Source organism: Diplotaxodon limnothrissa, linkage group LG3 (assembly GCF_057381915.1).
Source record: "Diplotaxodon limnothrissa isolate DT_005_m linkage group LG3, D_limnothrissa_male_GT1.1, whole genome shotgun sequence".
Lineage (NCBI taxonomy): Eukaryota > Metazoa > Chordata > Actinopteri > Cichliformes > Cichlidae > Diplotaxodon > Diplotaxodon limnothrissa.
In genome coordinates this window covers 26,268,165-26,281,904 of record NC_140598.1, presented here as the reverse complement: position 1 = coordinate 26,281,904, position 13,740 = coordinate 26,268,165, and the positions used below count along the sequence as shown (strand labels likewise).

Below are 13,740 nucleotides of genomic sequence, written 5' to 3'. Positions count from 1 at the left end.
CTGACACACTGTATGTTGCTGTGTGGGAATGAGTGTAGTCAGTTCTCTGTGTGTGCTGACCGCTTCATGGTCTGACAGAGGCCAGGGTATGTAACTGGTTCCTGACCAGCTTCAGCCTGTGTCCACCAACAAGGTGTGTTGGTACAATATTTGAGCGTTGATGGCCCAGTGCTCCTCTGCAGACTCAGACACACATTTTCTACACTTATAAAACATTTGAAACAGAAAGAATAAAAAGCAAACAGCACTCAAAAGTCAAATATATTTAAACCAAGAGTTTAATACAAAAAATCTGATGACCGTGACAACAAAATATGAAAGATTTTGTTGTCATTGTAACACATGTCATTGGAAATATTTTGGGGTCATTCTAGACCCAACATTTCCTTCAAGAGTCACATAAATAAAGTGTCCCAGGTACTTAAATTTAATAATCGACATTTTAATCATATACGTAATAATTTAAATATGAATGTTGCAAAAACTTATTTTTACTCAATGATCATCTCTCATATGGACTATTGTTTGACGTCCTGGTCACTTGCTTGTCCAACAACACTTAAAACTATTGAAAACATTTATAAAAGAAGTTTAAAACTACTTGGCAAAAAAACGACTTCCCACGACCACTGTCATGTGTTAAAAATCATAAATTACTGAACTTCAATAACCTAGTGAAACTTAAAAGAATGTGTTTAATATATAAAGTCTTACACTCCCTTGCTCCACCACCACTAAAGCAATTTGTTTAAGGCACAGGTTAAAAACTGGTTATGGACAAATCAAGTGTGTGATCATGTATAAGTTGTATAATTTAAATGTTTTATTTGGGAATAGAAAAGTGTGTATGTGTGAGTTTGGTGATGGAGTTTTTATTATGAATGAATTATGAATTATCATGTCTATTTTTTTATGTTTTACGGACAAAAGATGGAAATTCGCCCTTGGCTATAATCTGGTATTTTTTATATTAATGGAATTTTTTTTTACATTTGTGTTCATTAACATGCACTGGCCTAAATAAATTAAAATAAAATAACAATGTTAGTATTTAAAGTCCAACATCTCCCTCTAGTGGTCATATATAAACCATGTGGGAGGATGGTGTTCATTATATTCCAGCTACCACAGCTTAACAGGCTGGATAAACTCTGCATGTCTCCTGTCAGTCTTGTGTCTAACACAGACACACAAACATTCACATCTACGACCAATTTAGACTCACAGGTTAATCTAACTGCCTGACTGTGGACTGTGGGAGAAGCAGAGTGCCCAGAAACAACCACGCAGACCCCACACAGAAAGATGAAGGCTGGATTCAAACCCAGCACCTTCTTCCAGTCAGACAACAGCATCACCATGCTGCCTCAGGGGGACGTCCACTAAATGGTTATAATGGTTTTAGTTTGTTTCATTGACTAAGCTACAACACTGACAGCAGACTGAAGTACAGTCGACGTTTTAAATGGTATTTTTAATTGATTTCTTGTGAATAAAGTCATAAATGTCATTTATTGATTATCACAGAGAAACTCAAATATCATGTAATCATCTCAGTTAACCTCAAAATATGTCAAAACAACGTTGCTGGTTTCTTAACTTTTGAAAGCACAAAAGGTTTTATGTGTTTCTGTGTGTTACACTTAAAAAAAACAACTTAATTTTAAAGGTTTTGCAACAAAAGAGGAACTGCAGAGTGTCTAAGTTCATATTCTGGAATAAATTTATCACATGAATCATTAAGAGGTTAGAAATCCACCAATAACTCTGTACAGATAGAGGAAGAATACGTCCTCAGAGGAAGAGGGCGGGCTTTACTTGGTGTCAGAGACAGAAATGAAAAAAAGCTCAAATGAGTGAGAAGGACGATGAAGGAAACATCTGTGCTGTGTCTGCTCTGTAAGTAGAATCTCTGTGTTTGTTTGAATTCTTGTACTTTGACTGTCTGCTCTCCTGATAACTGATGATGGAGGAGAAGACATGAAAACAAATCAGGCTGAATTCAAGTTCAAACACCACGAGGACCAACTGCAGGTCTGAAGTTTCACAGAGTTACTGATGAATTACTGACTGTGAAGCACTATGGTCAACACTGTTGTTTTAATATGTGCTATATAAATAAATTTTGATTTGATTAGATTTTGAATTTATGAGTGAAAAGCTGAAATAAAATGTTGGTGTTTGTGTGAACAGAGCAGAGTGGTGCACTCTTACGTGGACCTCAGTTTAGTGCTAGTCTTTTGTATTTACTAATACATACAGTTACGTATTATTACAACATAACTGTATGTGATTCCTTGTGTAACAGTAACTACATTAGAGCATGAAATATGAAATGTTGTGATCAGTTTCATTGTAGAATTATATATCAAATATTACAAAGTTGTTCTTTATGTTCACCTCAAATCAACCTGAGTGTCATTTCTCTTTAGTTCTGATCTCACTGCTGAGCTGCACAACAAACCAAGGTCAGTAACCTTCTTCTGTCACAGTTTAAACCTGAGAAACTTTGACAGGTTTCACACATTTGGATTAAAACTTTCAGTAAAGATCTCAAAGACGTGATCATCAGTTTTTCATTTTAACCCTCACAGCTCGTCTGACTGTGAGTCCCAGCAGCTCTCAGTTCTTCGAAGGAGACTCTGTGACTCTGAGCTGTGAGGAGGACGACAGCTCTGCTGGATGGACTCTGAGGAGAAACACAAGCAAAGGACAGATCACTCAGTGTGGAAGTACATGGGGAAAACCAGCTGGTTCGACTAATTCTTCCTGTAACATGAATTTGATGGTGCCTCATGACAGTGGAGTTTACTGGTGTGAGTCCAGAGAGGGTCCCATCAGTAACATGGTTAACCTGACAGTCGCTGGTAAGCTGAGTGTGTGGAGTTAGTGTTGATGAAGCTGTGTGTAAATGGATGAAATGCTGTAGTTTGTCTCTGTGTTGAGGTGGATCAGTGATCCTGCAGAGTCCTGTCCTCCCTGTGATGGAGGGAGATGACGTCACTCTGCTCTGTAAAACAAAGACCACTCCCTCCAACCTCCCAGCTGCTTTCTATAAAGATGGCTCCCTCATCAGGAAGCAGCCTACAGGTCACATGACCATCCAGCATGTTTCCAGGTCTGATGAAGGCCTCTACAAGTGTGACATCAGCGGTCATGGAGAGTCTCCATCCAGCTGGATCACTGTCACAGGTGACACACTCACCTGTCTGTGTTTCTGCAGCTTTCAACATTCACAATAAACTAATGATTACATGTTGTATGTTTAAGGGAAATCTACAACCACATCTCCATCTACTCCCACACCTGTATCTACATCCACTTCTATCCCTACATCAGCCCCTGCCCCGCATCTTGTTCTTCCTGTGTTAATCTCTGTTGGGTCAGTCTGTGTTGTGGTTCTACTGGTGTTACTGGTTCTGCTGGTGAGAAAACATAATCACAGAAAACCTGAAGGTGAGTCTCAGACTTCCTGATCTTTCATGTGTGGACTTTGATTTGTTGAACAATTTAAACATTATTATGATTAGATTTCAGTGTTTATTTTATCTGTCTGTGATAATAACATTTGCATTCATACGATAAATTATATTACTGTTACATTTCAGCAGATCAAGACAAAGCTGCAGGAGAAGATGTCACATACAGTGACGTCAAGATATCACATGGTCGACAGCAGCCTGTGAAACACAGCAGAGGTAATGTTTGGGGAAATTTTGGCGGGAGATGGTGTCAGAAAGCTGTATGTTTACGATAAGGGAGATGTGCCAGTTTTATACCACTAAAGCATTTCCAAATATATAAAGCAAATCTTTGAAAAGCATGTAGAGTTCACTTCATGTGACAGGAACAGTCGCCTCAGGTAAAGACCTTCAGTAACAGATCTACAGGAGAATATGGAAATCTATGACACAGTTCAGTAACATCAGAATCAGAATCAGAATCAGAATACTTTATTGATCCCTGGGGGAAATTATTTTTTGTTACAGTGCTCCATTTTAAACCAACATTAAGACAAGACAGACAATACACTAACTAAGAATAGTACAATATATACATATATATACATACATACATACATAAGTCACTCATAAATAAATAGTTGGAAAAGAAACATGTGTAGTTGTAGCAGCAAACAGTGTGTTAAGTGGATGCGTTGTACAGGGAGATGGCCACAGGCAGGAATGATTTCCTGTGTCGTTCAGTGGTGCTTTTCGGTAATCTCAGTCTCTCACTGAACGAGCTCCTGTGACTGACCAACATGTCATGGAGTGGGTGGGAGGTGTTATCCAACATTGTCTTTATCTTGGACAGCATCCGCCTCTCCGACACCACCTTGAGGGAGTCCAGCTCCATCCCCACAACATTGCTGGCCTTACGGATCAGTTTATTAAGTCTGTTGGCATCTGCGACCCTCAGCCTGCTCCCCCAGCATGCAACAGCATAGAGGATCGCACTGGCCACCACAGACTCATAGAAAATCCTCAGCATTTTCTGGCAGATGTTGAAGGACCTCAGTCGCCTCAAAAAATAGAGACGACTCTGGCCCTTCCTGTAAAGTGCTGTGGTGTTTTTAGCCCAGTCCAGTTTATTGTCAATGTGTACTCCAAGGTATTTATAGTCCTCCACAATGTCAACACTGACCCCCTGGATTGAAACAGGGGTCAAGTGTTTCCTGGTCTTCCTGAAGTTCACGATCAGTTCCTTGGTCTTTGCCACGTTGAGCTGCAGATGATTCTGCTCACACCACGTGACAAAGGAGATGGAGATGTTTGAGAAACAAGCATCAGCTGAAATAGGAAACAAATGACTTGTTACTTTTGTAAAGATTTACGTGAGTGCACTTATCATTTTTCTTGGCATCCTGTGTCCATGTAGCTTATTCGATAGACTGTATACCAAAGATGGACAAGGCTCTATGACATCATCCAGCAGTTTCTGAAAGTCTGCAGCATTTTCAAGCCTTAAAGTAAATGTTTCTGACACGTTAGTTTCATTTAGACTAATGTGACTCTGTTTTTTATGAGAAGGAGAAGTGTGAAGTTATCAATGCCAATGCTAGCTAGCTTATATAGCTACATCCACAGACAGCATGGGGCAGATAACTGGGCGCATGTTTAGTAGAAGTGTGACCTGCTGGAGGGAAAGGGGTCTAAGCAGCTTTGATCAGATTTGATTGGCTCCAGAGTGGTTAGATTTGGGCTAACGTTTCAGGAACGTAAAATCGTAAACGTAAAATGTAAAAGGGCACATAAGAAACTGGAAGCATGTGACAGTGTGTGTTTTGAGCCCTGGATCATGAGGAGCTTCATCTTTTCAAGAGGTTAAGACTGTGCGTTAGTCTAACGTTGTGCGTTTATGATAGATCGCGAGAATATTATGAAGCATGTTAGGCATATAGCTCACCTTCATATTTTACACATTTAATGATAAAGATTATTCAGTTAGTTAAATGGCTTTTTCATGGGTAGTATGCAACACCATCTTAGTTAAATATATCTGTATGTAAAGTTTCACACCATACTAAGTGAGAATTGTTCTTTGCATGCTGGACGGTCTGTTGTCTGCGGTTAGCTGAAGCTAACAGCTCCGCAGTTGTTTAGCATCCTGTTTGTGACATAAAGAAAACACTTCAGCTGCAGGTGTTTCAACACAGGGCTGTTAGTTTAAACTTATTTAAACACGAAAAACATTTATGTGATAACATCTTAAATTCCATTAATCTCAGTATCTTTGTTTAGGCTCTGAATCTACCTTTTATGAAGGTAATCATTTGTTAGTTGTGTGATATCGTGGCACGTTTACCTGATCTGTGGTCACTCAGTTACATTTTATTTGTCACAGAAGCTTTTCACCTTTTCAGTGATTCTATCTTCTGCTTAAACTATTTTAAACATTCTAAATCATCTAAATAGTTTGTGTTTTATTGTGCAGAGAGTGATTCTGCTACAGTCTACTCTGAAACGAGAATTGAAGACGTCAGTTATGGAGAAATCGTCATCAAAGACAAGAAGAAAAAGTCAAAGACAAAAGGTAGAGCTGCTCCTCTTTTTCTCCATCTGGGTTCGTTTCTACATCCAATCACTGAGCTAAATGCTAACATATGAATGCTAACACTTTAATAGTTCATAACATTTGAACTTCACATGTTCACCATCTTAGCAGCATGCTAATATTTAGTAATTACCAAGCATCGTGAACACAAGAAACAAACAACATACTGCTGCATTTAAACAGTGAGCTAAATTGGATCTTTGAGGTTTTAAGCAGCAAACGGTTCTTTTTACGTACATGTGCCAGTTTCCTGATTGGCTTCCTACGGTCATGTGATGATGAACATTTTCTCAGAATCCTCAGCTGTTTCGTGAAAAACTAAGTATACCTCATTTATTTATCTTCTTTTCTTCATCTTCTTCTTATCTATATGACTTTCACAGTCTTGTCATTGTGAAGGAATTTTGGCCCACTTTTCTTTGCATCATTGAATCAGGTCTTTGAGGTTTGTGGGCATTTGCGATGCACAGCTCTCTTAATAAGATCACTAACGGTCTCCTAAGCGTTCCAATCAGACTGAGGTCTGGGCTCTAACTGGAGTGTCACAGCTTTGTTTTTTGGGTTCACATTAAACTCTAGAACACTTTGGAAGTTACTGGTTGGTTCATTTACTGCAAGGTGCTCAGGTCCTGTGCTTCAGAACAGGCCCAAATCCTCACACCTCCACCACCATGCTGACAGTCGGTATGTGGCGTCAGTGTTGATGTGCAGTGTTTGGTTTTCCCTCAAATGTTGTCTTGTGCATTATGGACAAACATTTACTCTTTGGTCTCATCTGAGGACAAAGTTCCAGAAGTCTTGATTTTTGATTTCTTGGTTTGTTCAGATGCGAAAAATCCCAAAACAAAACATAAAGAGAGAAGACGTTTTCCCCTGGGAAGTCTTTTTTTATTTGAATTGTTTTAATTTTACCATAATGAACTTTAACATTTAGCATGTAAAACCTGTAGAGTCTGAGGTGTAGCTGTTGGATGTTTTGCAGTTTGGGGTCAATTTGCTGGGATGTTGACTGCTGAGGAAACTGCAGTAAACACTTGCTGATGATCAGTTAATTAAGTGCATTTGATTAGTGTTTGGCTGCTTATCTTAGAAATTCCTGTGGACACAATGAGGTTGTACTTAAACTTGTTATGTGACTGTAAATCCAAACAGTGGCTCGATTATTTACAGGAGCTTTATGAGGGAGGAATAAATCAGCAGCAGTTATATCCTGCAGTTCACATACGTTAAGGTCTGTCACTGTAAGACTAAATGAGGATTTTGTGTGAAGAAAGAATAAAAAATAAACATGTAACTTTTATTACCCTGGAAAATCTTGTCTGTTAATATTATCTGACATAACCAGACAACAGACTCACCTTCATGACACTAAAACAAATCTGGCATTAAGCTCAGCTCACTGTGGCAGTCTCTCTTCACAACAGCCGCTTTAACTTGTGGCGTCAGCCCCAAACAGTCGCTGTAAGTTGTAATTTTGCTGTCAAACAATCCTAAACAGCTGCCGCTGGTCATGTCATTACCCCAAAAAAGGCACATCAGATTGGGCAGGTAGTAACATCTGAGGATGTCAGCAGGGTTGATGCTACGATTTGAGCTAATTGTCTACTACTACTCAGCCACAAGCTGTGAGTAGGATCTGGATACAAGATGCAGAGCAGCCCGTGCTCGCTCTTAGACAAAGAGTTTTTTTATTAATGTTTTTTATTCATTCCTGTTAACAATAACCTTAGAGAAAGGCCAAAGATAACAATGTATTATTGGTTCTTTCAACACTTCCTGACAGCATGACTGTCTGTGGTGGCTCATTGGTTCCAACCGAATACATAAAATGTTAAAACACTAAAAATCTAACGTTCAAACTTCCTCTGTGTTGCTTCACTCAAAGAAACAGGAAACGCTGCACTTGTTGTCGATTTTCTTTAGCAGCAGATTAATCCACACTTGTTGCTGCAGGATGGTGTGTGTAAGCATGTTGTCATGATGATGAACAGACAGGTCATCCAGCTCAATAGTTCTGCTTTCTGATGTGATTTTAGCACAAATATGGCACATCTGCCATTTTCTTTGAGCGACATGTGGCTCTCAGCGTCTGCCTCAGCTTAGCCACAAGTGCCCTGTGAATTGACCTGATGCCATGTGTGCAGTAACATTTGGGCCACTTCTCTACCACAGAACATCCGCCATGCTGTATAATAGAGCGATACATGCCAAAAGCAGCCCACATTAGGCCCAGATGTGCCTTGGTACATACACAAGATAGAGAAGCGACGTCCTGTGGTTGAAACCAGTTAGTCTGAAGCAGGTGAGATTTCAATCTGCTATGTGCTCTGGCTTGGATAGTAATAGTGTTCATGTTGTGAGACTGTAGCTTGTGGTGAAGTGTGTCATTTAGCATTGTAGAAGCAGCAGCTTGGTGGATGTCACCTTTCTTTTTCACACAAAACATCTCACAGGTTTATCCAGCCATTCATTGGCTCAGAGCAGAGAGGTGTTAAGAGGTGTGAGGTGCTGCTGCAGTGTATGAAGTACATGTACTTTCTACATGATGCAACATTGCAAATACAATTTTGACATATTTTCCGTGACCTAACAGTTATTCCCAGTAATCATATCAAAAGCAGTTCTGGAATCAGTTTTGGAAAAAACTAAGCAGGTCGGATCAACGAGGCCCAGAGATAAAGCTCCTCGTTATGTTTAACCTTGAACAGAGTAGATTTACGTCCTCTTGCAGTCACTATTATGAGTGACATTATGACTCACTTTCGGGCTTTGGTCAGAATTGTAACTGATATCAAACTTCTCATCTTTCTCTGAAAGCAACCTTTTAATAAAGACATGTGAGCAGCATATGAGGTTAGTTATAGATGACCAACACCAAACTGGACCATCTCTACCCCCAACTGTCACTCAGCAACAGATCCCCACAGCGCTGCCTTCTCAGCCCCCTACTCTACACCCTGTACGACTATGACTGTACACCAACTCACCCAACCAACATCACTGTCAACTATGATGAAGATAAAACCACACACAGGAGGTAGTGAACATCTCCTGGTGGTGCTCATAAATGAACCTCAAGCTGAATTCCCTTAAACACCCTGGTAAAGAAGGCCCAGCACTTCCTCCGTGTCCTGACGAAGAATAACCAGAAGCTGCTGCTGGCCTTCTACGCTCCTCAGTGGAGAGCCCGAGAGAACATGTTTGCTGGGGTGTTGTTTGAACACAGGTAGCTGTGCACTTACTGGACACTCAACTGTAGCTCTCATGCTGACACAGTGAACATTACCATTCAACAAGCATTAGACGACAGCTGTGCTTCATTTAGCTACATTAAAGCTCTACACAGTACAGAAACTTGCCCACTCAAGCTGACAAATAATGTTCATTTAAAAGCTGAAATGGGAGAAAAAGCAACTGTAATTCTTCAAGTGCATCAATCAATCAAAGTAAAACATGGACTGGCATCAGTGAGTTTTGGGGGTATTTTTTTTTCTTTCCTTTTAGGAAGAAACTTTTTGGTCACCATGGATTACTTCTCTTTATCTACAGCTCACACTGTCTGTGGTGCACCACAAGGTTCAACCTTAGGTCCTATTTTTCTTTCTATTTAAGTTCTTCCATTTAAAAAACCCCCCCACAACATCTCCTTTATTGTTACACCAGAGCCATACAGATATCACTTCCCAAAAGACCCAGCAGCTGTTTTAAATGATCTCAGTCACGTGACTGTAAATGTTGTCATAAAGCTGGCATCAGCTTAATACTACAGAGATGAGGCCGACTGAATCAGCTAAAAACACATTTATATAAAACTCATTTTGTGTGATTCCATTACTTAATCTGTATCAGTAGGATCGGACGTCTGTGGCTGTGGTAGAGTTGGGTCATACCAGTCAGAAGGTCAGCAGATCAACCCATGACTTCTCCCTGAAACATCGATCGGAGTGTGACTGAATGTGTGAATGCAAGAATGCTTAGGCATAGATAAAAGTACTGTATGTGCTTGTGACTGGGTAAATTAGAGTTGGACAAAGAAGTCAAACTAACAACTGAACATCTGCCTAAAGAACAAATATCTGAACATACCTGTAGAGTCCTAGTTATAATTAGACCATTCAGGCCTGTGGCACAGCAAAAGTTTTCAGTGTTGACACAATTGTACAATTGTAACCATGCTCTCTGGTCTTTCTGGGCTATGGGTGTGTGGTGGGCTTTCTCTTAAAATTATATTTTATTTAAAACAAACAAACAAACAAAAACACCAACAGGGCAGGACGGTGTGCACTCAACCTTTTACTCTATCGTCTCCTCGACACACATGGCACACAGGATACGTTACTCTCCATAAAACAGTCCCTTTGTAACCACTAGGTAGGAACAAAAATTACCTCCTACAAGATGCCTTGTATGAAGTAGTTAAATATGTAAAACAAATATGTAAGCCGGCTCGTTTTCTGTCTGAGACACGAGTTATTCCCATCATAAAAACAGAAGACAGATAAAGTTAAAAAAAGAAACAAAAAAATGGTCTCGGGATGGTTTCTTGTGAGGAAGGACGTAGTGTCTTTAGAAAATCTTGCTGACTCTTGCGATGCAGACAGGCAGCAGACTTTAGAGGTGGTTCCTGTTTTTACGTCTCACACCTCCGCCCATCTGTCAGGGTGGAAAAAAAGAGAGAAGTTGGAATCAACAAGTGTTTGACTTTTTAATGTGGCTTTTTGTTAATTTCATGGATGATTCAAGTAACAGTTAAAGTGTGGGCAGCATGGAAACTGTGATTTGTATCTGAAGTAGTTCCTAGGAGCTTCTCAAGCAGTCCTTTAATACGATTCATTAACTTATCTTTTTTTTAATTTGCATGTCAAACCACAGCAGCAACTTCCTCGTGTAGCCTGAGGCCAGATGCAGTGCAGTTTGCTTTGGGTTGGCTAACAGCGGAGTGTTGCAATAAGATGTTTGCTTCATGCGCTGTGGGGAAAGTGTGGCAGTTTGCAGTAAAAGAGCACGGCGGTTTTGTGGATGTCACCTTTGTTTTTCTCATAAACACCTCACGCTTCTATCCACTCACTCATTGGCTTACAGCAGAGGTGTGAAGGGGAGAAGAGATGTGAAAACCCCTTTGGAGTTTAAAAAATACTCATCGCTTGTATCACTTGTATTCTTCATGATGCAACATAACAAATAAAGTGTTTTGTAGTAGCTGTGGTGTTGCAGTTGTTGTACCTGCAGTAATTTAAATGTGTTTTATTTTACAGAGAGCGACAGCATGGCGGTCTACTCCTCAGTGAAAACTAAAGACCTCAGTTATGAACAAGTAGCCATCAGCCCAAAGAGAACCAGAGGTACAGCTGCTCTTTATCTCTCACTTTAAACAGAGCAAAGCTAGCAGTGTCATGCTAAGCTAAGCTAACCATGTTCTCACTCAAGCTCAGGATATCAACCTTCGCATCTTGAAAGACGCAGGAACCAAACAACTTCCTCCTCGTCTTAGTGTGATGCATAAGCATACTACACTGATAACAAGTTTTCAAATGACTAAACCAGGGTGTTTTTAGACAGAAGACGAACCAATCAGCTCAAGGCCCAACGTAAGATAAAGAAGCATTTTTCTTTTTTGAGAACGAGTTTCAATTTCAAGTGCTGCACCAATTTGAGACAAATTTAAGAAAACTAACAAAATAAACAGCCAAAATCAACCCACACAAGAAGGAAATATCTCAGTGGTCACATTTTAGTGAAGGGCAGGGGTTAATGTGTGATTTGGCAGGTGGGGAAACCTTAAGATTGGCTGTAGTGGTGCAGCGTGGGGAAAAGAGTTACTTAAAAGTGAATCACATAGTAATGTATCATGTGGTAGACTTTACTGTGGGTACAGGCTGTGACTGATATTCACTGATCGTTGTGAACTGAGCCAGCTGATTTAATCACGTAAAAGCAGATGTTTCATGAGCTGTCATAAATTTTAAACCCCTGATAATAGACAGCTAATTTCAAAGGTAGAATTTACTGAGTGAACATCATCACCTTGAATTTAGATTGATGCCTACTGCCTTTGCTGCAACCTACATGAAAACCACAGCCTGCTGTGTACAGTGCAGCATAGAGTATATATGGATACTTAAGTCTGTTTGCAGGATATTTCATGAAAAACAAATCAACAACACACCTAGTTACCAGTGGACCATCCTGGTACATTGTAGACAACATGTAGCCTCAGCTTTTAGTGTCAAACTGCTAATTTTGTCACCACAGACCTACAGACCTACAGACTAAATAGGGACGTTGATCATTTGACGCTTAAAGTTTGTTTCAGTCGGTACAAAAGTTAAAGCAGGGTAAAACAGTAAAAAAAAAAAAAAAAACCAGCGATGCCTCAGATGATGGTGTGGAAACTATTTCTGTGTTTCATGTGAGGATTACACTGTTTCCTCTGAAAATCTTGCTGAGTTGCAAACAGGCGGCAGACTCTGGAGCTGGTTCCTGTTTTTAAGCGTCGCTGCTCGTCCTGTCTGATAAAATCTGTCAGTTTAAATTTAAATGTCATTCAGTGACGCTGATGAGCTCATTACTGATCATTAATCGTGTTTCCTGTTGTTTCAACTGCTTGTGTTCAGACTTTAAACCAGAGTCAGAGGTCGTCTACTCTTCACTGAAGTAGTCCACCAGTCCAACCACAGATGTCCAGCTGCTGGTCTCTAACTGGTTCCCCCAGCACCTCAGACCAGAGGACATCCACATGTTACAGATTTTATTAAATATATTTTATGTCTTAATCTCCTGTTGTTGGACCCGTGATTCATAATTTGCATTTTGATGCAAAATCAGCAATGTGAAATATTTATGTAAATAATGTAAAATAGAGATATTTCTATGTAACATTAAAAACTTCCAGATGTTTTGTGGTATTTGTTTACATTTGTCCTGCTCCTGTTCCCACGCAGCATGGGGTCGGGGGTATCTCTGTGGCATTGATTAAATTTTGCTCTCTCATGCTCCCCGTGTGGTTCTGTGGGTTTCAAACATGGGGGGAGATGGAAAACTTGATTTGCTCCACTTTTGTTGTGGCTTACCAATACAAGCCTGGCTTCAGTGCAGAAAACAAAACAAAAAGATGTATATTAAACCACAGCCACAGACTCAAAGCAGCAGGCACTGCAAACTGCACAGAGCAGCGTCAGCATGCTTGATGGAGGAAGAGGTTTACTGCTGTAGGCATCCAGAAACCACCATGCAGCTGGCATGGAAACACTTTTACATTTAAATCAATATGGTTTCTGGCAGCAGTTTCTCTCAGTTTTCTCTCAAACATGAACATGTTGTGGGGTCAACAATATAACAAACCTGAATAGTTAGTTTTTATTATAGTCGGCATTTTACAGTTATTACAGTTTTATTTATTTATTATTATTGTCACACTCAGTATTTTAGGATAAAACATGAAACTGAAACATTTTGGTGTCTAATAAAATACACACTTATGACCACGTGACTCTGACTGGCTCCTGAACCAGCACAGAGCTCAAACAGTTACCTCTCAGTAAAGCTGAAAAGCAAAGGCAGATTTAAAGTCTGCTGCCCTCTACTGGTTAAACCTGGTGTTACAACAGAGCGGTTGCTGTGACAGCACTTGAACCTCTACTAGAAGATGTCACATTTTAAATCAGTTATCTTATACTTTCAAATTAG

The 13,740-nt window shown here is 39.9% G+C and overlaps 1 protein-coding gene across 2 annotated transcripts; it reads left to right on the top strand.

The window, feature by feature from the left end:
* The first annotated feature begins 1,868 nt into the window (after window positions 1–1,868).
* On the top strand, window positions 1,869–12,974 carry LOC146635113 (low affinity immunoglobulin gamma Fc region receptor III-like). Of its 2 annotated transcripts, XM_085345543.1 has the most exons (9): window positions 1,869–1,899; window positions 2,433–2,468; window positions 2,595–2,867; window positions 2,947–3,192; window positions 3,271–3,456; window positions 3,609–3,698; window positions 5,935–6,033; window positions 11,310–11,396; window positions 12,669–12,974. In XM_085345543.1, the coding sequence occupies exons 1-9, from the start codon at window positions 1,869–1,871 to the stop codon at window positions 12,710–12,712; spliced, it is 1,092 nt and encodes a 363-aa protein (XP_085201669.1). In that variant the 3' UTR covers window positions 12,713–12,974. The 2 variants fall into 2 exon arrangements, with proteins under 2 accessions (XP_085201669.1, XP_085201678.1); XM_085345552.1 differs by lacking the exons at window positions 3,609–3,698; window positions 11,310–11,396 and having other exon boundaries at window positions 3,271–3,460; window positions 5,939–6,033.
* Window positions 12,975–13,740: the final 766 nt, after the last annotated feature.

Coding starts and splice junctions, on each gene's coding strand:
- LOC146635113 (XM_085345543.1), top strand. CDS start 1,869: ATGAAGGAAACATCTGTGCTGTGTCTGCTCT. Junction 2,469..2,594: donor GAGCTGCACAACAAACCAAG/GTCAGTAACCTT, acceptor TAACCCTCACAG/CTCGTCTGACTGTGAGTCCC. Junction 6,034..11,309: donor GAAAAAGTCAAAGACAAAAG/GTAGAGCTGCTC, acceptor TTTATTTTACAG/AGAGCGACAGCATGGCGGTC.